At 40.1% G+C, this 23624-nt stretch overlaps 1 protein-coding gene across 1 annotated transcript in view; it reads left to right on the top strand.

Annotated features, from left to right (window-relative positions):
• LOC148773525 (circadian clock protein PASD1-like) overlaps nt 1–23624 on the top strand; it is a 64261-nt gene that overhangs the window by 5606 nt on the left and 35031 nt on the right. The window contains exons 4-8 of the mRNA XM_088834324.1: nt 1916–2005; nt 10904–11003; nt 11629–11742; nt 13843–13970; nt 16794–16882. Of these exons, the coding sequence (XP_088690450.1) occupies nt 1916–2005; nt 10904–11003; nt 11629–11742; nt 13843–13970; nt 16794–16882 (521 nt within the window). The remainder of the gene's footprint in view (nt 1–1915; nt 2006–10903; nt 11004–11628; nt 11743–13842; nt 13971–16793; nt 16883–23624) is intronic.

Below are 23624 nucleotides of genomic sequence, written 5' to 3'. Positions count from 1 at the left end.
ATGCCAACTGAACCCACCGATCTCCAGTGACAACAAAAACAAACGAGTGTTTGCATAGTTTAGTGGCAAGTTAATTATCTGGTAGATTCATTCAACACAGGTAGTTAGATTCTACTGATTAAGCCTTTTCATTCCTTACTTTTTTTTCCTCAAGGACATGAGATGTTCATGGTTTCTACTTCCAAAGGAACTGGTAGGTTTCACTGAGTTCAAAGACCACAGACTAAAGCCCGAATGACCACAATCCTTTGAGTCAGATAGATAGGGATATGAACTGTGCCTTTATCATTTACTTGTTATGCATCCTTGAGAGAATTGCCATCTCTCAGCTCTGACTTCTTTCTCTGTACAATATCTCTGTTTCACAGAGTGGCTATGAGAGTAAAGTGAACATGTGTAAAATGTCTAGTACACTTTCCCACTCTTCTCTGTGTCATTTCATTTCTCTTATCTTCCATTCCTTCATCTCCTTGTGTTGCATCTGAGTCATTGCTTCAGCTTTGTCTTCCAGTTCAGAAATTATCTTTCCACCTATGTTCTAACTTGCTATTTGACCTACATATTGAGCTTTTATTTTGATGATGTCATTTCTAGACAATTTGATTAATTTTCACATCTGCCTAGTCAGTTAGGAGTCTCCTGTTCCTTCACTATATTTTCAATACCCTTTTACGATTTATTTAAGTATATTAAGCATGTTTTTGGTATATATATGTATATTTATTTATTTATATTTATTAATTTTTATTACAGTATAGTTGCTTTTAAGCATACTTATTTTGTTTATTTTATATTCTATCTCTGATATTTCTCATATCTGCAGTTTTAAATCTAATTCTGCATTTTATTCTTTATACTGTCTCTTGTTCATGTTTCATGTTTTTCCTGTGTTTGTTAATCATTTATGACAAACTTACGTTATTTGGAAATTTATCTACATTCTTTGAGCCCTGGTTTTAAAATCATTCTCAATTTATTTTTCCTAGATATTTGGGGTCAGAACCATTTGAAAGTAAATAATAGGCTTGGGGTGTTGAGGGTTACACAGGTAGGTAGTGTGAGTGGGCTTCTGTTTGCAATTCCCAGAGGAAACCAGTTCTTCTTTTCCTTTTCTAGCCCGAGCTGAGGCTGAGGCAAGATAGGCAGGTTGTGAGTTCCTGGGCTTTCTTTGTTGGATAAGATCTTTCTATTTTGTCTGCTGAGAGTGTTCCTTTCCTGACTTGATATGGGAGTCTTTGATTTCAACCCCCACTTTGTGTGGGTCCAAGCTCTGTTTTCCGTCCTCCGGCTCTATGCCATCAATGTTGCATAGATGCTCCCAAGGCATATGCAAGCTTTGATATCCTCTGACTTCTCGTGTTCTAGTCATTTCTGTATCCGATTGTTTCCCATACTTTACCATAAGCTTCTCCCTGTTTTATATATTTTATCCATCATTTTAGGTGTTCTTTACGAGGAGGCATTTGTCTGGATATCTATTCCATTATATAGCAGGAAAGTGAAGGCAATTGTCATATTTATAAATAGATGACTAAACTAATTACAAATGGAAATGCCCTCCAAAATATTCTTACTGTTTTTGGAATTAATTTTGAATTAAGTGTGAAATAACCAACACATGGAAATGAATCTTCCTACCTTGTGTTGGAGAGTTTTGTGTTAATTGGGTGTACACTGAAATGTGTTTGTCTAAGTAAGACATCATTTGATAAACATCTCATGCTTAAGGTTAAGTAGATTCTGTATATGAGGCAGAATAATGGAATTTTAATTAATTCTGGGCTTGCTTTATTGATATTTAAGGACCACAATACATTTTCAGTGTGTGATTATAATTATTTATGCATTTAGAAATTAAGCTATAATTTTATTATTGTTCCACTATTTAATTACATTATTATTCTCTTTTCATTAGTCATTGGATGGATTTATGATAATAGTGAGCACAGATGGAGTGATAATTTCCGTGGCCCATAGAATCACTTCACTTCTTGGCCATTTACCTGTAAGTTCTCTCAGTTTTTGGAAAAGGATCATTTGCTTTGTTGTATAAGGGTTCATTCTGGAGAAGGCAATGGCAAGCCACACCAGTACTCTTGCCTAGAAAATCCCATGGACGGAGGAGCCTGGTAGGCTGCAGTCCGTGGGGTCGCTAAGGGTCGGACACGACTGAGCGACTTCACTTTCACTTTTCACTTTCACACATTGGAGAAGGAAATGGCAACCCACTCCAGTGTTCTTGCCTGGAGAATCCCAGGGACAGGGGAGCCTGGTGGGCTTCCGTCTATGGGGTCGCACAGAGTCGGACACGACTGAAGTGACTTAGCAGCAGTAGCAGCAGCATAGAGGTTCATTATTTGTTTTTAGCAGCATACAACGCATCAGAGAAGCCATTGTTAGTGTTGTCAAAATGTGCACCTGTTTTATTGTCCTCTCCATTGGTTTCAGTTTTAAAGCTATAAAAAACAAACTCTGATATAAGGTAATGAAACCCTGGGTGTGCACTGGTGTGTGGTTTGTAAACTGCCCTTGAAGGTGATGGTCCCCAAGGTGACTGCTTTGCCAGGCAGCCCTCAACCAGATGGATGTGTCTGATTTTGTACATTTGAGTCTACCACATACTGATTAAACAATGAATGTCATGATTTGGTCATGCTAGCTCGTGACATCCATTTCCAGGTCTGATTTGCGTTTTGTTTCTTTATGTTGAAGAACGAGCCGTGATCTAATTTGGGGGGAAAAGATAAATGATTGCCTAGTTTAGCAATGTTGTACATATTGCTGGAGAGACACTCACATGCATTATAGTCAGAGTATCAGATGTTCAAAATAGTCAGCTCTTCCTGAGTCCTTTGGTGTCACTATATCCCTCTCAGGAGAGCTTTCTACAATCTTCCCAGCACCATTGACTCAGAATATATGATTTCCTAATCTTTTTTTCTGGATCTTCATGTTGTACACCCACCACATATATCACTTAAACATGAAAGGACTGAAAACCTTCATATTGCATGCATGTCTGTGTGTGAAAAGGAGCATACATCCACAACTACCACCACTCCCAAATCTCTGTCACTTGACGGATTGTATTAATCATATATGGATTGTTGTTTTCATTGCACATTCCTCACTCCACAGAATTGTCTGAAGAACTTGACACACCCTCACCCAGAGACCTGTAGCACTCAAGTTTGAACCACGCACATTAATAGAATTTTTGTTAAATTATTCTTTAGTTAAGTTCAAAGAGGATTACATGCTTATTCCACTAGTTATACTGTTACAGCCAGCATGTTCTATGGCCCACTTCGGAACGCAGAGAGCTTTTCTCCTCTTTTGTCTTTATTTAAAGATACCTGTATCCATTTTTGAACTCCTCATTCTCTTCCTTTCTTTTAGAAATCAAGTTATATTTCCAAATTCAGCTTATATTTATAGGATCCCAAAACAGCTGAATAAAATGCAAATATTAGAGTTATTCCTGGAGAAGGAGATGGCAACCCACTCCAGTATCCCTGCCTTGAGATTTCCATGGACAGAGGAGCCTGGTGGGCTGCTGTCCATGGGGTCCTAAAGAGTCGGACATGACTGAAGCTACTTAGCATGCATAGCATTAGAGATATTCATTGCCTTGGACTTTAGAGGAGTCTTATCGTAGAAGGAGAATGGTCTTATTAAATGTACTTTAAAAGAAAGAATATTAATGTAATACATCATTCATCAAAGTTTGTTATAGTGAAGACCAGAAAACTACCCAAATTCTTGTAGTATTTAATATTACTTAAAGCAAATTGGCAATTGACTGAGACCAGTGACTTTTCCTGAGGATCCTTCTATGAGGATTTTTTTATACTGTTATCCTTGATTCTTTATGCATTTTGGTTCAGAGCTTTCACTCTTAAGAGACTCTTTCACCATTCAACATTTGAGGTAATAGACACACACGCACAGAGTCATCTTAAGGTAGAGGCGTCTGGGACATGGGTTTGAACTGCTCATCTTAAACCAGGTACGTGGTAATCTGAGTTTGGTGTACTTAAAGCTATAACTATTACTCTGTACATAAACATTAAATGGAAATGAATTTATATATTCTTTCCAGTGAAAGTCACTCAGTCGTGTCCGACTCTTTATGACCCCATGGTATATACAGTCCATGGAATTCTCTAGGCCAGAATACTAGAGTGGGTAGCCTTTCCCTTCTCCAGGGAATCTTCCCAACCCAGGGATCAAACCCAGATCTCCTGCATTGCAGGAAGATTCTTTACCAGCTGAGTCACAAAGGAAGCCCATATTATTTTAAAACAGGGTTAAAAAGGACCATACCTGGGACACAGTTTCACACTTCTGTTTAAATCCTTACTCTTAGTTTTTAACAGCGTGTGATTTCTTCCCAAGCTTTGATTTAAAATTTAATTTTATAAATCACCCATCTCATATAAATATGGAGACCAAACCATTTCTGGAGCATCTTTCCAGCTCCAGGAATCTACAATTTCATTAAAAATCAAAGGTCCATCTAGTCAAAGCTGTGGTTTTTCCAGTAGTCATGTATGGATGTGAGAGTTGAACCATAAAGAAAGCTGAGTGCCGAGGAATTGATGCTGTTGAAATGTGGTTTTGGAGAAAACACTTGAGAGTCCCTTGGACTGCAAGAGATCCAACCAGTCAATCCTAAAGGAAATCAGTCCTAAATATTCATTGGAAGGACTGATGCTGAAGCTCCAATATTTTGGCCACCTGATGCGAAGAACTGGCACACTGGAAAAGAAGGCAGGAGGAGAGGGGGTGAAAGAGGATGAGATGATTGGATGGCATCACCAACTGGATGGACATGAGTTTGAGCAAGCTCCAGGAGTTGGTGGTGGACAGGGAAGCCTGGTGTATTGCAGTCCATGAGGTCGCAGAGTCGGACATGACTGAGCTTCTGAACTGAACCTCTGTCTATTGGGCAACTCCAAGCCGATAGGATGGTGAGGTGGAAAGAACTTGGTCTTTGGAGTCAAATAATCTAGAGATTAAAATTTAACTCTCAGTCACTAACTACATGAGCTTTCATTTCTCATCTGTCAGTAGGGGACAGTATTACCCAGGGAGTGACTGGAAGTGGGATATTACACATGGTGTGGTTAGTGAAGGCCTGTGTGATCGGGTGACATTTAGACAGGTACTAAAACAGGATGAGTATGTGAGTCATGCAGAAAGTGTGTTCCAAACAGAAGCAAATGCAAGTGAAAAGACACTAAGACAGGAGTATACTTGGTGTGAAAAGCTATCATAAAGAAGCCACTGGGACTGGAGTGCTGTGAGCAAGAAGAAAAGTTGTAGGAGGTAATGAGGTCAGAGCAGTAACAGAGGTCACCTGGTTTAGCGCCACTGTAATGACTTTGCCTTTTCCTCAGAGAAGGGAGGAAGCCATTTGGAGCTGATGCAGGAAATTATCTGAATCTAACTTTTATCAGAATCACTCTGGCTCTTGTATTAAGAATAGGCTATGAGGGTAGGACAGAAATGGCAAGGACCTAAAAGAAGCAGAAGAGATTAAGAAGAGGTGTCAAGAATACAGAGAAGAACTTTAGAAAAGATACCACTCTAGCACAAGAGACAACTCTACACATGGACATTGCCAGATGGTCAAAACTAAAATGGGATCGATTATATTCTTTGCAGCCAAAAATAGAGAAGCTCAATACAATCAGCAAAAACAAGACATGGAGTTGACTGTGACTCAGATAATGAACTTCTTATTGCAAAATTCAGACTTAAATTGAAGAAAGTAGGGAAAACCACTAGACCATTCGGTTATGATCTAAATCAAATCCCTTATGATTGTACAGTGGAAATGACAAATAGATTCAAGGGATTAGATCTGATAGAGTGCCAGAAGAATTATGGATGGAGGTTCGTAACCTTGTATAGGAGCTAGTGATCAGAACCATCCCCAAGAAAAATAAATGTGAAAAGGCAAAATGGTTGTCTGAGGAGGCCTTACAAATAGCTAAGAAAAGAATAGAAGTGAAAGGCAAAGGAGAAAAGAAGATATACCCGTCTGAATGCAGGGTTCCAAAGAATAGCAAGGAGAGATAAGAAAGCCTTAGTGAACAATGCAAAGAAGTAGAGGAAGACAATAGAATGGGAAAGACTAGAGATATCTTCAAAAAAATTAGAGATATCAAGGGAACATTTCATGCAAAGATGGACACAATAAAGGATAGAAATGGTATGGGCCTTACAGAAGCAGAAGATTTTAAGAAGAGGTGGCAAGAATACACAGAAGAACTATACAAAAAAAGGTCTTAATGACCCAGATAACCACGATGGTGTGATCACTCACCTAGAGCCAGACATCTTAGAGTATAAAGTTAAGTGGGCTTTAGGAAGCATCACTATGAACAAAGCTAGTGGAGATGATAGAATTCCAGCTGAGTTACTTCAAATCCTAAAAGATAATGCTGTGAAAGTGCTACATTCAATATGCCAGTAAATTTAGAAAACTGCAATGGCCACAGGACTGGAAAAGGTCAGTTTTCATTCCAATCCCAAAGAAGGGCAAAGCCAAAGAATGTTCAAACTACTGTGCAATTGTACTCATTTCACATGCTAGCAAGGTAAGGCTCAAAATCCTCCAAGCTGTGCTTCAACAGTATGTGAACCTAGAACTTCCAGATGTTCAAGCTGGATTTAGAAAAAGCAGAGGAACCATAGATCAAATTGGCACTATCTGTTGAATCATAGAAAAAGCAAAGGAATTCCAGAAAAACATCTACTTCTACTTCACTGCCTGTGTGGATGAAACCTTTGACTGTGTGGATCACAGCAAATTGTGGAAAATTCTTAAAGAGATGGTAATACCAGACCACCTTATCTGCTTCTTGAGAAACCTGTATACAGGTCAAAAAGCAACAGTTAGAACTGGACATGGAACAACAGATTGGTTCCAAATTGGGAAAGGAATACATTAAGGCTACATATTTTTACCCTGCTTATTTAACTTCTGTGCAGAGTACATCATGCAAAATGCCAGGCTGAATGAAGCATAAGCTGGAATCAAGATTGACAGGAGAAATATTAATAACCTCAGATATGCAGATGACACCACCCTAGATTAGGCAGAAAGCAAAGAGGAACTAAAGAGCCTCTTAATGAAGGTAAAAGAGGAGAGTGAAAAGGCTGGCTTGAAACTCAACTTTCAACAAACGAAGATCATGGCATCTGGTCCCATCACTTCATGGCAAATAGATGATGAAAAATTGGATACAGTGACCAATTTCATTTTCTTGAGCTCCAGAATCACTGCAGATGGTGACTGCAGCCATGAAATTAAAAGGCGCTTGCTCCTTGGAAGAAAAGCTATGACAAACATTTTTTTCTTTTGCTAAGTTGCTTCAGTCGTGTCAAACTCTTTGTGACCCCATGGACTGTAGGCCACCAGGCTCCTCTGACTATGGGATTTCCCAGGCAAGAATACTGAAGATCCCCTTTTCCAGGGGATCTTCCTAAGCCAGGGATTGAACCTGTGTCTCCTGCATTAGCAGGTGAGTTATTCACCACTAGTGTCACTTGGAAAACCATGGCAAACCTAGTCAGCATATTCAAAAGCAGAGACATCACTTTGCTGACAAAAGTCCATTTAGTCAAAGCTATGGATTTTCCAGTAGTCACGTATGGATATGAGAGTTGGATCATAAAGAAGGCTGAGTGCCAAAGAATTGACACTTTCAAACTGTTGTGCTGGAGAAGACTCTTGAGAGTCCCTTGGAGAGCAAGGAGATCAAACCATTCAATCCTGAAGGAAATCAACCCTGAAATTCATTGGAGGAACTGATGCTGAAGCTGAAGCTCCAATCCTTTGGCCATCTGATTGATGCAAAGAACTGACTCATTGGAAAAGACCCTAATGATAGGAAAGATTGAAGGCAAAAGGAGAAGGGGATGACAGAGGATGAGATTGTTGGATGACATCACCAACTCAATGGACATGAGTTTGAGCAAGTTCCAGGAGACAGTGGAGAACAGAGGACTCATGTGCTGCAGTCCATGGGGTTGCAAATAGTGGGACACAGCTTAGTGACTGAGCATGCTCAAGAATGCATTGTCACTGTCACCTTCCTTAAAGAATGTAGTGAATTAATAAGTAACTTACGGCTGCTATTTCCATCCAAGAGAATGTGCATGATCAAAAAACTGCTCACTTTTGATAGGGTCCACAAGGGGTCTCATCCACCTAGGTGCCTCTGGAATTCAGCAGCATGTCTCTCTGATATGTTGCTGCCCTGAACCCTCAGGGGGCCACAGGTGGGAGCTGAGGGAAAATACAGCATTACCAAAAGCAAACAGCAGGGGTACACCAGCAACTGACACTTGGAGCATACACCCAACAACCTCACAGATCACATGCTTCCTCCTCCCCAAACGATACATAATGCCCTGCAGAGCAGAGGAAACCCCTCGATGATTCAGACACGTGTGCAAAGATCCTGTACACTGGGAACAAGGGGTACAAGCAGACAATGTTATGCCATCGTGCCCTGCACAGTAGGAAGTTAGCACCTGAAAGCTGGAACCAAATCTGTACTTTGGCTCTTCCCTGCCTTTAAATGGTGTCATCCTGTTTCCACCTGTTCTGGGCGTTAGGTCAGGATAAGATGGCAGAGAGGAAGGGGAGATTAGCGGAGGGTATGACAACCTATAAAATAACAATACAAAAATGCAAAAACCAGACTGAGCACTAAAATATTTTATAACACTTGATATAGGGAGTGGTAGGGTAGATATAAGGGACTTTCTATCAGTAGTAATGCATCTTTTTGTTGGTGTTAAAAGGACTCCGAGATAGGTGATTCTAGGAAGAGAAAACTGAACCTTGGTGGGAGATACTGGATAACCTCTATCAGCTAGAAAATTAAGGAGTTGTATAGTGTGGTGTTGAGAGTGTGCAAGCCAAGGACTATAAAGGAGAAGATCATCCATATATTGGAGGAGAGGGATTTCCTTTGCTCTGTAGGGCGTTATGATTGTTTGGAGAGGAAGCATGTGTGTGCGGTTGTTGGGTGTATGCCCCAAGTGTCAGTTGCTGGTGTACCCCTGCTGTTTGCTTTTGGTAATGCTGTATTTCCCCCCACCTCCCACCTTTGCCCCTTGAGGGTGGCGGGGCAGCAGCATACCAAAGAGACATGCTACTGAATTCCAGAGGTGCCCAGGTGAGTGAGACCCCATGTGGACCCTATCAACTTTGAATTATTTTAGGTGACAATGCTATACTTTCTTCTACCAATGAAAGAACAGGTGAGCCTTAGTACTTTGTACCTCTTGTTGGGGTATTATTGTATTATTTATTATTTCATGGGCTGAAATGATCTCAACCTATTATTTTATGCTTTGCATTGTAATTGTGCATGTGTCGTCTTCCCTACTGAACTCTGTGTTCATTGAAATTTAGAATAAACATGTCAGGTTCATCTTTTTAAACTATCATAGGTTTCAGCAAAAATAAAAAAATAACTTCATGTAAAATATCCAAAATGCAGAAGCTGGCCCAGTAGCAAATCCGCCAATGGGACTCAAGGTAGCTGTGGTGTAGTGGAAGGAATGATGAATTTGTAGTTGGGTGGAACTGGGTATGAATCTCATCTCTGAACTTCTTTCCTTTCCATAAATGGACAAGCCTCCATTTCCTCATGAATTCAATAGAGGAGAGTTCTTCTTCTAACAAGGAATCTGATTATGTGAGCTAGTTTGTTTGAACGTACCTAGTACAATGTTCTGGCATGGAGCAGTTGTTAATCAGGTGTTAGGTGAAGGAATGAATGAGTGGTCTCTACTGATCAGAGATAACTTGTTTTGGTACCTAAAGTGTATTTTATAACTAAATCAATAAAGTATTTTCATTGAAAAAGTTAAGTTGAAATAAAAATACCCTTTTCTTTTGAGAAGTCAGTTTCTTACTGTGTGACTTTCATTGTCAAAACCTATTGCTTATTCATGTTTTCTTTGCTAAACTAGGGTTATATTTCTGCCCTGAATTGAGCCAAGATTTTTCTTGATTGAGACAGGATCCATCTGCTAATTTGAACATTGGCCAATTCATAAGCTTGCTTCTACAAATGGACCATAAAAATATATTTCTGAATTTTGACTGTAGATTATTAAAATTAATCAGTTAAAATCATTTTAATTTGTAGTTCATCACCCAAAGTCATCATTAAACTACAAAGAGTACTTTGCTTATTATTTTGTTTCTATCACATTAAAAACTCTTTACGTAATGTCTGATATTCAGTTAACTCATGTCACCACATTTCAACTACATGGTACAACAATATTCATTCATCCAACTAATATCTATTGGTGCTCACTCATGCCAGACTGTGTTTTAGGTGTTAAGGATGTAGCAGTAAATAAGACAGTCAAGGTTTCTCTTTTAATGCAAGTTATATTTTATTGAGGGACCCTATCTATTATTTTATTTTATATTGTATATTTTATACATGTGACTATGATGGCAGGTAGTGATAAGTGGTATACAAAAAGACAGGAAAAGAATGTCAGGAAATTGATGCTATTTAAAATACTTTTGAGGGACTTTTGAGGTGGTTCACTGGCTAAGACTTCGAGCTCCCAGTGCAGGAGGCCTGTCATGATGGAAGGAAGATCGAAGATCCCACATACCACAATTAAGACACAGCACAGACAAATAAAAAAATACTTGGATGAACACACTGGGAAGGTAGGAGGTGATGGTCATAGAATGGATCAATGTGAATTGAGACTTTAGAAGTTTAACAGGTCTGACTATAAGATGGCTGAGGTGGGGCAGGTGATAAGCTTAATGGAGGTAAGGAGATAGAGAAATTAAATGCCAGTAATGCATATAACAAAATTGATTCCCTCTTTCCCTCTTGAGAATGACATCGTGGGTAAAAGCTTCTTAAGCCTTCTTCCTGATGACGAGAAAAATGAAGTATTTTCAAAGATGGCTTTCAGAATTCCTGTGTCAAGTTCAGGTACATATTTTCTTTTATTTCAAATAGTAAATGCTTAGATTTTAAGAGACATAACAATCACTTAAAGGAATAATAAAAATAAAGACATTAGAGCCAATATAGCTGCCGATCACATATTAATTTAACTTACCATAATTTCGCAAATTTTATTTTTACTATGAAACTTTCTCCACTATTAAATCTTGTTCTTTATCATGAACCTTGAGTTTTTCAGCTTTTGTATAATTGCATTAGTATTATGTAAATTATGTTTTAGGTGATACCCCATTCTATAGGGGTAGAGGAAAGATTGAAGGCAGGAGGAGAAGGGGATGACAGAGGATGAGATGGTTGAATGGCATCACCGACTCAATGGACATGAGTTTGAGTAAACTCTGAGAGTTGGTGATGGACAGGGAGGCCTGGCATGCTGCAGTCCCTGGGGTCGCAAAGGGTCGGACGTGACTGAGCGACTGAACTGAACTTAACCACTCTGTAGATACAACATAGATAGCTATGCAAGTGCTAATATTCATGAAAAGAAAATAATATTTTAAAAATCTAGTCTAAGACAATAGTCATATGAAATAATCCTTCAGAATATAGTTAAATACAAATATAAAATTGTTTTGTTTTGTTTTTTTAGTGGGAAACCATATTGACTTTTGCTGTCATTTCAAAAGAGGAGATGCTGAATCCAGTAACACCTCTGCTTATGAATATGTTAAAGTCATTCTGACTCTGAAAGATGTTTCTAATGGTAATCAATAGAGATTTTAATCTTATTTATATGAAATCCATGAGTTATGCAGCCCTTCATTGGTAATATAAATGCCCTTCTACATTTGGCACTCTCTCTGCTACCCCTGTGATCACAGGTTTTGGTGGACCACAAACATCAATTAGACTTTTAAAAGTTATAGCAAAATTTACAAGGTGAGGTCATATGGTAACATGGTAGACTGTGCTGATAAGGATGGCTCTTTCCTTCTACAAAAAACAAGGAAATTATTGCTTAAACATAACCTAAGGAGTTTATTGCATAGACAACCTTAAAAGACAGGATAAACTACAGGACACAGTGATAAGAAGGAGTTGATTTTGTGCTGGGCCTCAGTTTATTCCATTGACTGCAGTCTGGAGTAGTAACACTTATTCAAGGACCAACACATAAAACTTAGAGACTTAACATGATCAGTAAAATTCTGCCCATTGGCTTAGATGAAGAGTAAGTGTGATAACTCAGAGTTTGAATGGAAAAATATGTGTTATTTAGAGGAAATCAAAACCAAAATCTGTGTGTCTTAATGTGAAAACAGGATCAGAATTTGAAATTCTCAAGGTTTCAGGAACCACACACTGATAAATTAATATAAACACTGTCTTGGGATCATTAAAAGATCTAGGGCTTGAATCTGAGGTAAATAGTCCAACAAATATGTAAAAAGATGCTCAAACTCACTAGGAAGTAAAGAATGAAAAATTAAAAAACCAATGAGTAGCAGTGTACACACATCAGAAAAGCAACAATCAAAAGTGTGAATAATAACAAATACTGGTGAGGATGTGAGAAATGAAAACACTAATACAGTGTCGAGAGGAATGTAAACTCATGAAGCCATCCTGGAAAACAGAGTGAAATTAAGTCAGTTATCTTGTAACTCAGTGATCCTATCATTGGCTAGAGATACCACAGAGGCGAAGCTGCAGAGATCTGTGTCTAAGGGGACTTGTGTTGTTTGTAGTAGGAGGGAGTTGGAGACAGCCTAGGTGTAATCATTAGGGAAATGAATAAGTACAATTTGGGGGAAATATACAATATAGAAAGCTTTATAATCGTTAAAAGTAATGAACTCTAGATATACATAATACCACATGGTTAGATATTAAAACCATGTTGTTCATTGAGAAACAATGAGATCTATAGCACAAGACAACTTTTGTAAATTGTGAAAGCATAATAGTTCATAGAACCAGGCTACACATATTTGACTGGGGCTTCCCAGGTGGCGCTAGTTGTAAAGAACCCACCTGCCAGTGCAGGAGACATAAGAGATGTGGGTTCTATCCCTAGATTGGGAAGATCTCTTGGAGGAGGGCATAGCAACCAATTCCAGTATTCTTGCCTGGAAAATCCCATGGACAGAAGAGCCTAGTGGGCTACAGTCCGTGGGGCCGCAAAGAGTCAGACACCACTGAAGCAACTTAGCACATATTTGACGAGGTGGTATATTTGACCACACGTTAAAAGTGGTAGATAATAGTGGGTGCCTGTGGGTAGGAAAGGGACAGAGAGAAAAAAATAAAAATGAGAGTTGGAATTTTATCTGTGTTCATAATATGCCATGAACTAAGAATATAATTAACTCACTTCTTTGCCACTGAGGTCTAAAAATATAACAAATGAATGAATGGGTAAGTAAAGAATGAAAATTAGCTCACACAGTGGTTGTCAGGTATCTTTGCTACATGCCTTGGAAACTAAAAGTCAAATACCTTAAAAAATACTTGATTCCATGTACACACAAATTACACATATTTGATACCCATGTAGTCTGTGTAAAGAAGAGGAGCAAATTTCTTTTGGAGTTAAAACGTCCATTCACAAGGTAAGATTGGAAAACTGAAAAATCACCCTGAACTCACAATTATTTCCCAGTAATGACTCCTTGTTCTGGTGGAGACCAGGGTGGGGAGGGTGGTTGGAATGGAAGGAAGACAGGAAGAATTGGTGGTTCAGAAAACTGAAAATTGTCAATGGGTTGATAAATGACACACGGATGGGACAGGTGATTGTTCTTTTGTGTACCTGGCCTGCCTTTCTATTAGATTGTCACTTGTGTGTCTCTCTCTCCCTTAGAGTCTCCTGCACTGTTCCGTAGCTCCTTCCCCAGCCATGACTGTGGGTCATCTGCCGTAAATCTTCCTTTGGAGGATGCCTTTTACCTGGTGGGGACCATTTGTGTCCTTAGGGCTCAGACTCTACAGGTAAGTATGTCGTGTGTGTGTCTCCCCCATTGTGGCCATGCAGGCTTCCTTTAAAGGGACATGTCCTCTTTGGTCTCTCAGCTACTGGACAGCACCGCTAAAGCACCTGATGTGTGCAGAGGGTTGTGTTAGGATATGTGAGTGAGAAAAGACCAGCTCCTGTGTTTCAGAAGATGAACATCCCAAAGAGACGCACACTCATTGACAAGTGGTTTTGATATACTATTAAACAGGTATACAGGGGCTGGGAGCTGGGACATAGTAAGAGAAATCACCATTTTGGCGGGTGGATAAAAGAAGGCTCTGTCACCAGGTGACTTTTGAAACAGCTCTTCTGTCTGCCCGTTGCTCACTTAGTATATTTCCAATAGAGAATTCCCAGATTCTGTCTCAAAAACACACACACACACATAAAAGGAAATTTCTTTAGTCTTTAGATTCTTCTGATTGGTTCAGACTAATGAGTTATTTACCAAGTGATGTACTTAGCAAGCACCTACTATGTGCCAGGCACTGTGCTCGGTGTTGGAAAAACAGACAGTAGACAAGTAACATTAACAGATATCATGGAGATGATAAAACAGAATTGTGTGCTAATGACTGGTGGGAGTGGCAGTCCAATAGAGTATCAGGGAAGGTCTCTCTCTGACGATGTGCCTTTTGAACAGAGACTATGAATGACAATAAGATGCCAACCCAGGAAAGAAAGGAAGGCAGTCCAAGTAGAGGGTTCAACAGCTGTAAAAGTCATGAGGTAGTAACTCACATGGAAAGTTCCAGGAAACATATGACTAGACAAAGTTGTTAATATTGTGATGATGTTGTAAAATACAATACATGTACTTACATGAGAGGCCTCTGGATCTAGAGTTCACAACCCTTCTTACTAGCTACAAGACCTTACCCAAGTCACATACATCTTTTAGCCTCAGGTTCCTTTCCTATAAATGGCAAAAAAAAGTACCTCTTTGAGGGTTGTTGTGAAGTGCAAATAAGACAGCCCCTGGTATACTGTTAGCACTCAGTAAATATGAGTCCTTACAGTCATGATCATCATCATCATTTTTATCATTATTATTAGTATCATTACAATCCAGAGGTGGGAAAGATCTGCTTTACTTTTCCTCTCTCGTTTAAAATCTGGGCTTTAACTGACCACATTTCAGAAGCTGTGAGGGACATCTTTACACTCAATCTAGAGTAGTGATCTATGTGATCTTTTATTTTTTCCCCTAAAGTTAAGACAGTAAGAAAATTGGTCAAGAGAAAAGCAATTGAAGTAAGTTGCTAAGTCTGTTGACCCCATTCAGTATCCCTCTCCAGCAGTTCTCTGGGATTTGAGCTCTCATATTTGCCATGAGAAGGAAGACATCTCATTTAGAAGTGGCTCAACAGTAGAGAATCTGCCTGCCAATGCAGAAGACATGGGTTGGGAGGATCCCTAGGTTGGGAAGAGCCCCTGGAGGAAGAAATGGCAACCCACTCCAGTATTCTTGCCTGGGAAATCCCATGGACAGAGGAGCCTGGTGGACTACAGTCGATGGGGTCACAAAGAGTCAGACACGACTGAGTGACTAAAACATCAACAACCCCTAAATCTACTTCCTCATCTGAGAAAGAAAAATCTCATTTGAGATGGCGCCCTCACCCTGGGCTCCCTCTTGGCACAAGGATCTCTGTTTGTGACCTATGCCAGTTGTTCTCTGGGTTTCTGGGATATTTGTTTCACATTAGTGGTCATTTCAAAGAACAAATCTTGTGAGAAAAGAGGGCTTTTTGGAGGAAGACTTTGTTCCCAGCATGGCTGTGTAGCAGTGGAAGAGTGGTGAGCTCAAGAGTTCAACTTTGAAGTGGACCTACCTGGATCCTGCATCTACTAGTTGTACATCTTTGACCAAATCATTCTAGCTATCAAATCCTCAATTTTCACGTCTGTGAAATCGAGTGCCTTTCTCACAATGATATACAGATGAGTTGTATTTTCAGATTTACTACAACCTATACAAATATGTCTGGAGAAGGCAATGGCAAGCCACTCCAGTACTCTTGCCTAGAAAATCCCATGGATGGAGGAGCCTGGTAGGCTTGCAGTCCGTGGGGTCGCTGAGGGTCGGACACGACTGAGCGACTTCACTTTCACTTTTCACTGTCACACATTGGAGAAGGAAATGGCAACCCACTCCAGTGTTCTTGCCTGGAGAATCCCAGGGACGGGGGACCCTGGTGGGCTTCCGTCTATGGGGTCACACAGAGTCGGACACGACTGAAGTGACTTAGCAGCAGCAGCAGCAGCATACAAATATGTCAGATATTTTTACTATGTAAGTAGGCTATGGTTTGTCCAGTAGTCATGTATGGATATGAGAGTTGGACTGTGAAGAAAGCTGATCGCTAAAGAATTGATGCTTTTGAACTGTGGTGCTGGAGAAGACTCTTGAGAGTCCCTTGGACTGCAAGGAGATCCAACCAGTCCATTCTGAAGGAGATTGATCCTGGGTGTTCATTGGAAGGACTGATGCTAAAGCTGAAACTCCAATACTTTGGCCACCTCATGCGTCGAGTTGACTCACTGGAAAAGAGTCTGATGCTGGGAAGGATTGGGGGTGGGACGAGAAGGGGACGACAGAGAATGAGATGGCTGGATGGCATCACCGACTCGATGGACATGAGTTTGAGTGACCTCCGGGAGTTGGTGATGGACAGGGAGGCCTGGCGTGCTGTGATTCATGGGGTCGCAAAGAGTCAGATACGACTGAACAACTGAACTGAACTGAACTGAACTGAAGTACATTTTAAGTATCTAAAATGCCAATTTTTCGGCAGGGCTTTTTCCGCATAAATGAACCTAGTGAAGCTGGTCCATTGGTCCCAAATTCGGATGTAGATAGGCCATCTGAGGACCACAGGCTAATGTTGTAAGTAATGGGGAACTAGGGTACACTTTTATCCAACAAAACTGAAACAAGAGAAATCGCATCTATGACTATTTTACCATCAAAATGGAAAAAAAAAAAAACAATTGAATCCAGATGAGCAATTTACTAGTTTGAATTTCCTTTCTCAGCTAGTATAATTCATATTTTTCTAACTAAATATAAATACAAATAATTAACTTTCTATAAAGGAAATAAAGCAATAAACAGAGCAACCTTAACTGACACAGACATTTAATCACTTTCAAATTAAGACAATACCTGTACACATAGACTTGATTGCTTCTTTTTCTTGAAACACTTTAAATGGTAGAAGAATGAATAAAGCATTGTAGTAACTGCTATTATACAGGTGTTCCTCTTTTTTGTGAATCTAATCTATTCTTTAACGTTTGTTAACAAATTTTCAGAGAACAAAGGGAGTAATTCCATTATTTTGACTGGGAAAAATAAAAATGCACTCCTGACCTATAGGAAAATGCCAACTTGCTAGATATCACTAAAATCCCTTAATTCGACTATTTAACCATCTACCAAGAAATTTTACAAAATAGAAATTGTTTGCAATACTATCTAGTCACTTCATATTTGATAAACTCATTAGTATATATTTTATATATAGTAAGCCATAATAGTAGACATTGCTCAATGTAGGATATTGAGAATGGATTATATATTCCTTCTGCATTGCAGTGTACAGGGAGATGTAAATAAACAGCAAAATAATACATTAAAGATGAGCACTGCTGCTGCTGCTAAGTCACTTCAGTCGTGTCTGACTCTGTGTGACACCATAGACGGAAGCCCACCAGGCTCCCCCGTCCCTGGGATTCTCCAGGCAAGAACACTGGAGTGGGTTGCCATTTCCTTCTCCAATGTGTGAAAGTGAAAAGTGAAAGTGAAGTCCCTCAGTCATGTCCGACCCTTAGCGACCCCACGGACTGCAGCCCACCAGGCTCCTCCATCCATGGGATTCTCCAGGCAAGAGTACTGGAGTGGCTTGCCATTGCCTTCTCCAAAAGATGAGCACTGATGCTGCTGCTGCTAAGTCGCTTCAGTCATGTCCGACTCTGTGCGACCCCATAGACGGCAGCCCACAAGGCTCTGCCATCCCTGGGATTCTCCAGGCAAGAGTACTGGAGTGGCATGCCATTGCCTTCTCCGAAAGATGAGCACTAGATACCAGTGAAAGTTAGCAAAATAAAATAAACAAGATAATGCTTTGAGAGGATTCTTCTGATGAAGGGCATGTTTATGTGAGGTCTGGTGGTGGGAAGAGGGAGCTGGAGGCTGTGGCCTCTGTTAGGCTTTGGTGGTGGAATGAGGTAAGGAAGAAAGAGCTGGTAAAGAAATGAGTTAAACAGGAAATGTCTGAGGTTCATCTGTGTCTGAATCTGAGGAATAGGGGAGAATCTTCACTTTCTGGCAGGAGAGCTCAGAAGTGTTTGGTGAGGAACCATTGTCTAAAGCTGCACACAGAGCCACAGGATGAAAAACAGAGCTCGTATTGGCAGTCTGTTTGCATTCCCTTTGCTTGGCGCCCTACAACTCTTGCTAGCACATGACCGAGTTTGTAATTGTGTCACAGGTCTGCTCATACCACCATCACACTCGCATGCCCCAGCAAGATGTTTTTGTGTGTGTGCAGAATCTCAAATTTCTTGTACATATTCTTCACTATATTTATGGTTCATAGGAGTTAGGGACATGTGCATGGCCAAGTTTAAGACTAACAGCCATTCAAAATCCTTAATGTGCTTTATCAAACACTACAGTGTTTCTTGTAGTGTGTGTGTTTCTCTGGGCCTCTTAGACTTACCCATCTCCTTTATTAGTTCCTCTACCTTATTAGAAGAACTTTTACTGCATAAGGTGGGAGAGAGGATATCTATAAAGCATACAGTGTTTAAACAGGAGCTCTAGGTACTACTCTGTGAGAATACCTGAGCTACAACAGCAGCCAACCATATATCCTTTCACCAGAGGGTACATGCCTTGAACATATTCTTGCATGCAACTTACAGCAGGTTTGTTTAGTAGGTTCGGGTAATGAATTTTGTGTCAGTTAGTAGATCATTATGGCAAATCTTCAGAGAGTTAGAGTTCAGAGTCTGAGGAGACCTGCATTTTATTTTTAAGTGGAACTTAATTGAATGAAAAATATTCTGATGCAGAAACAAGCCAGCTACTACATCTGTGCCACTTGGTCTCCACTCCACATAAGGAAAGGCTTAAAATCATCTCTCTTCTAATATAGTGAGAAATTATCATTATTGGAGGGATGCACCATAATGTTAAATATTTTAATACTTTCATAATGTCTACAGTTTCTTCAAATATTAGGCAATAGATTGTTCATCATGTAGACAATAAGATAAAAACATGACAGGAAATAACTGATGGATCTGATGAAGAAAATTCTGTTTAATTCCAGCTGTCCTCACTTCCATCTCATATCCCTCTCCTCTTTTCCAATGCTATGGCTGCTTTTCCAGGTCCAACTACCTCAGGTCTCACATGATGGGTTGTTGGTGGACCTGGCTCATCCTCTAGTCTGAAGTCTATAAAGGAGGACCTGTCAGACTCATCCCTGTTTAGCACAGAGCTTGACATTGAGCAGGCAGAAATGATCATCTGCTCAGGGGCTCATTGATGGATCCTATCAAAATGATAATCCATTATATGTCAGGAGACTTCACAAATACAGTACAGTATTGTTACAGCTCAGTGTGAACGAGTATTGGCTTATTTTATTCTTCATAGACTTACTCTTTGTCCTCTGGATATTTTCAGATAGCAACAAGAAGAGAGATACATGTCAGGCATTAGTTTGTAGGCACTCTTAGCAGCAATTGATAATCTGTTCCCCTTTTTGGTCTGAGGGGTGGTTGAAAAAGTAATCAGGCACAAAGTTCATAGGGACCTAGAGTTCCCCAGATGCTTCTGGAACTTCCCTTGGTAATTTTCAGTGTTTTTTTGAAAGGCAAGAAGCATCCTGTTAAGAGGCTTGAAAGGTTTGTGCTTATGAAAGAAACACAGAGAGGGAAATTCAAAATGTTTAGAAGAAAGGATTTGTTTCCAGTCAAGATGTCCTGTCCTTGCATGTTTCAGATCTGAGGCTAAAGAACCTTTCATTTCAGGAGAGGGACTCAGTGGTTGGGTTTTCCATTAGAGCTACAGATACATTGGAGGAGAAGGTCTTGCTTGAACATAGAAAAGTAATGAATACTTCAGAACTGGTGAGGAGCAGGCACAAAATTTAATACTGTGTGGCCCTTTCCCATCTTCCTACTGCTACAGTCAGAAGTACTGAACTACTTACTCTCCACAAATGGTTAGCATACATTTAGACATTTTTACATTTAGGTTGTAAAGATGAGAAAGTGTAGTCACATAGGATGCATGATTTGCCCAAAGCCATGCAGTCAGTTAAGCAGTAGAGCTGGGATGGGGACCCAGATTCTCCTGGGCTGGTTTCTGTTAGGACGTCACTTTCAGGCGCTGTGGCTGGTATGGGGTTCCAAGGAGAAAACTCCAGGAGTCTTTGGGAAGTACTTGATTGGGGACATTACTTTGAGAAAATGTTTTTTTCTTTTAATGTATGTCATCCTAAATGGAGAGTGAGAGAGAGAGAGGAGTTAGTATGGTAGGAGATCACATCAATTAGCCCAAACATTTTCAACAAAGGTAGTATCGTTTCCCCCAAAGGTAGAGTAGGTAACACTGGAAAATCAGATGACAGGTATGTCTGAGAGTTCTAGGAGCTCTTCCATTTGTCCGCAATCTTCAGGAACTCTCCTACAGAAGGCGGTCCCCAGGGAGACTCCACCTGTCAGCAACTGCACCAGAAAGAATGTCCCTGGTGAATTGCCCTTTCATCTTGTTTCGGTGAAGTGTTATCGGTTTTTTATTAATTTATTTATTTTAATTGGTGGCTAATTACTTTACATTACTGTAATGGTTTTGCATACATTGACATGAATCTGCCCCGGTTGTACATGTGTTCCCCATCTTGAACCCCCCTCCCACCTCCCTCCCCATCCCATCCCTCTGGTTCATCCCAGTACATCCACCCTGAGCATTCTGTATCATGCATCAAATTTGGACTGGCGATTCATTTCACATATGATAATATACATGTTTCAATGCCATTCTCCCAAATCATCCCACCCTCGCACACTCCCACAGAGATGTGAGGAGAATCTTGCAAAGATGTTCAGTTCAGTTCAGTTGCTCAGTTCTGTCCACCTCTTTGTGACCCCATTGACTGCAGCTCACCAGGCTTCCCTGTCCATCACCAACTCCTGGAACTTGCTCAAACTCATGTCCATCCAGTTGGTGATGCCATTCAACATCTTATCCTTTTTCACCCTCTTCTCCTGCCTTCAATATTTCCCAGCATCAGGATATTTTCCAATGAGTCAGTTCTTCACATCAGGTGGCCAAAGTATTGGAGTATCAGCTTCAGCATCAATTCTTCCAATGAATATTCAGGATTGACTTCCTTTAGGATAGACTGGTTTGATCTCCTTTCTTTCCAAGGTACTCTCAATTGTCTCCTCCAACACCACAGTTAAAAAGCATCGATTCTTTGGCGCTCGGCATTCTTTATAGTCCAACTCTCACATCCATACATGACTAGTGGAAAAACCATAGCTTTGACTAGATAGAACTTTGTTGGCAAAGTAATGTCTCTGTTTTTTAATATGCTGTCTAGGTTGGTCATAGCTTTTCTTCCAAGGAGGAAGTGTCTTTAATTTTATGGCTGCAGTCACCATCTGCAGTGATTTTGCAGCCCAAGAAAATAAAGTCAGTCACTGTTTCCATTGTTTCTCCATCTATTTGCCATGAAGTGATGGGACCAGATGCCATGATCTTAGTTTTCTGAATGTTGAGCTTTAAGCCAGCTTTTCCACTCTCCTCTTTCACTTTCATCAAGAGGCTTTTGAGTTCCTCTTCACTTTCTGCCATAAGGGTGGCATCATCTGCATATCTGAGGTTATTGATATTTCTCCCAGCAGTCTTGATTCCAACTTGTGCTTCATCCAGCCCGGTGTTTCACATGATGTACTCTGCATATAAGTTAAATAAACAGGGTGACAATATGCAGCTTGTACAGGGTCCTAATTAGTGAGATTTTGTTGTATGGAGCCTTTGTACTGTTCTGTACTGACTTCATCCCTGTTTGTGCCTCATCTCGACCAGAGAAAGCACCCTGTACGCTGTTGTATCACATGCCATTTGCTTTGGTTTCTCTAGCACTTTATATCTAGCTTGCCTAGTTTCATCACTCCAATCCAATGAAACTTATTCATACAGCAAATATTTAGCACCTACTATGTGGGAGTTCCTGTTCTAGGTTTTGAGGATAGAACAGTGAACAAAAATTCTTATCTTCCTGGGGAGCTTATATTCTAGTGGAGGAGAAAGAAAATCAAACAATAGATCAGAATAGGTTAGATGGTGAGGAGTGCCAAGGGAAAGTAGTAAGTATTGAAGAGACATAGGGAAGCTTGTAAGGGAAAGTGAAATTGTATTAGACTTTGCCACATGCAGTTGACATTCTATTTTTTAAGAGATGGTACAATATTTGGCAATTTCCACTGGTTAACATAATAAATAGGATGGCCACCTAAGGCCTCAACAAGAAGGTGACTTTTTAATTACCACCTGAAATGATTGGATTTGGAAGGAAATATTCCAGAGAAGGAAGAGCAGATGCAAAGGTCTTGAGGCAGGAGCACATTGGGTGTATTTGAGAAGCCAGTGTGTCTGGAGCAGGTTCATCATGGGACGACTAGCAGGAAAGGAGGGCAGAGATGATTGGAAGATTAGAACCCAGAGTACTTGGGGAGGACTCCAACCAAGAGGTGTGAGCAGCTGTTGGGGAGAAAGTGGGAGCACACCAGTTGGTGGAGTAGCTGGAGGTGGCCATGCTATAATCATCTACCATTGTTTCCTCCTGTCTTTCACTGCCTTGTAATCCTCGGTTCGGGCTTTCCCCTCCTCCTCTGCAGGTCACTTGGCTAATTCTACTCCACACCGCCTCCTATCCCTTTTGGCAAATACTGTGGAGGTCTTGTGATATAGTTATAGCAAAACAGAAACCAAAACCAAAACATAGGATTGGGATTTTTTAAGCTACAATATTTGTTTTTCTTTTTTTCTTAGCTTGGCCAATTACAAGTTGAGTAATCTTAGAGAAGCCTCATTAAGTCTCATGCTCTCTATCTATATGGTGAGGCTAATTACTGCAGAATGTTCATGACTATGAACTCAGGAAAGGAGATCTATCTCCTTTCATAAGTATATGAAATCTATATGCTTTGTAAAATACTATGCACAGTCAAGTTGTTATCAACTAGGAAGTACCTATAAATATAGAATAGTTACAGTTTAAAACTGTATTCAATCCTGGGAATTCCCCGGTGGTCCAGTGGTTAAGACTCTGGGCTTTCACTGCCAAGGGCCTGGGTCCAATTCCTGGTCAGGGAACTATGATCCTGCAAGCCACGTGGCAAAACAAAACAAAAAACAACTGTACTTAATCCTTACTGAGCTATAAACACATTATTAAGTGCCAAGAGCTACCTGTTAACCCGATTTATGAACAAGATTTGAAATCTATGTCTGGTGATTTATTTAATACTCTTATTAATGTTTTCTATTAAGATTTTTCTCCTCTTGAAACAGAAAGTTTCAAGCCAGAAATTTTTATTTA

The sequence above is a fragment of the Moschus berezovskii genome, chromosome X (genome assembly GCF_049115385.1).
Source record: "Moschus berezovskii isolate FMDL1 chromosome X, NW_MosBer_1.0, whole genome shotgun sequence".
NCBI classification, from domain to species: Eukaryota; Metazoa; Chordata; class Mammalia; order Artiodactyla; family Moschidae; genus Moschus; species Moschus berezovskii.
Note: the sequence above shows the minus strand (reverse complement) of the source record. Positions and strands in the feature narration are given on the sequence as shown.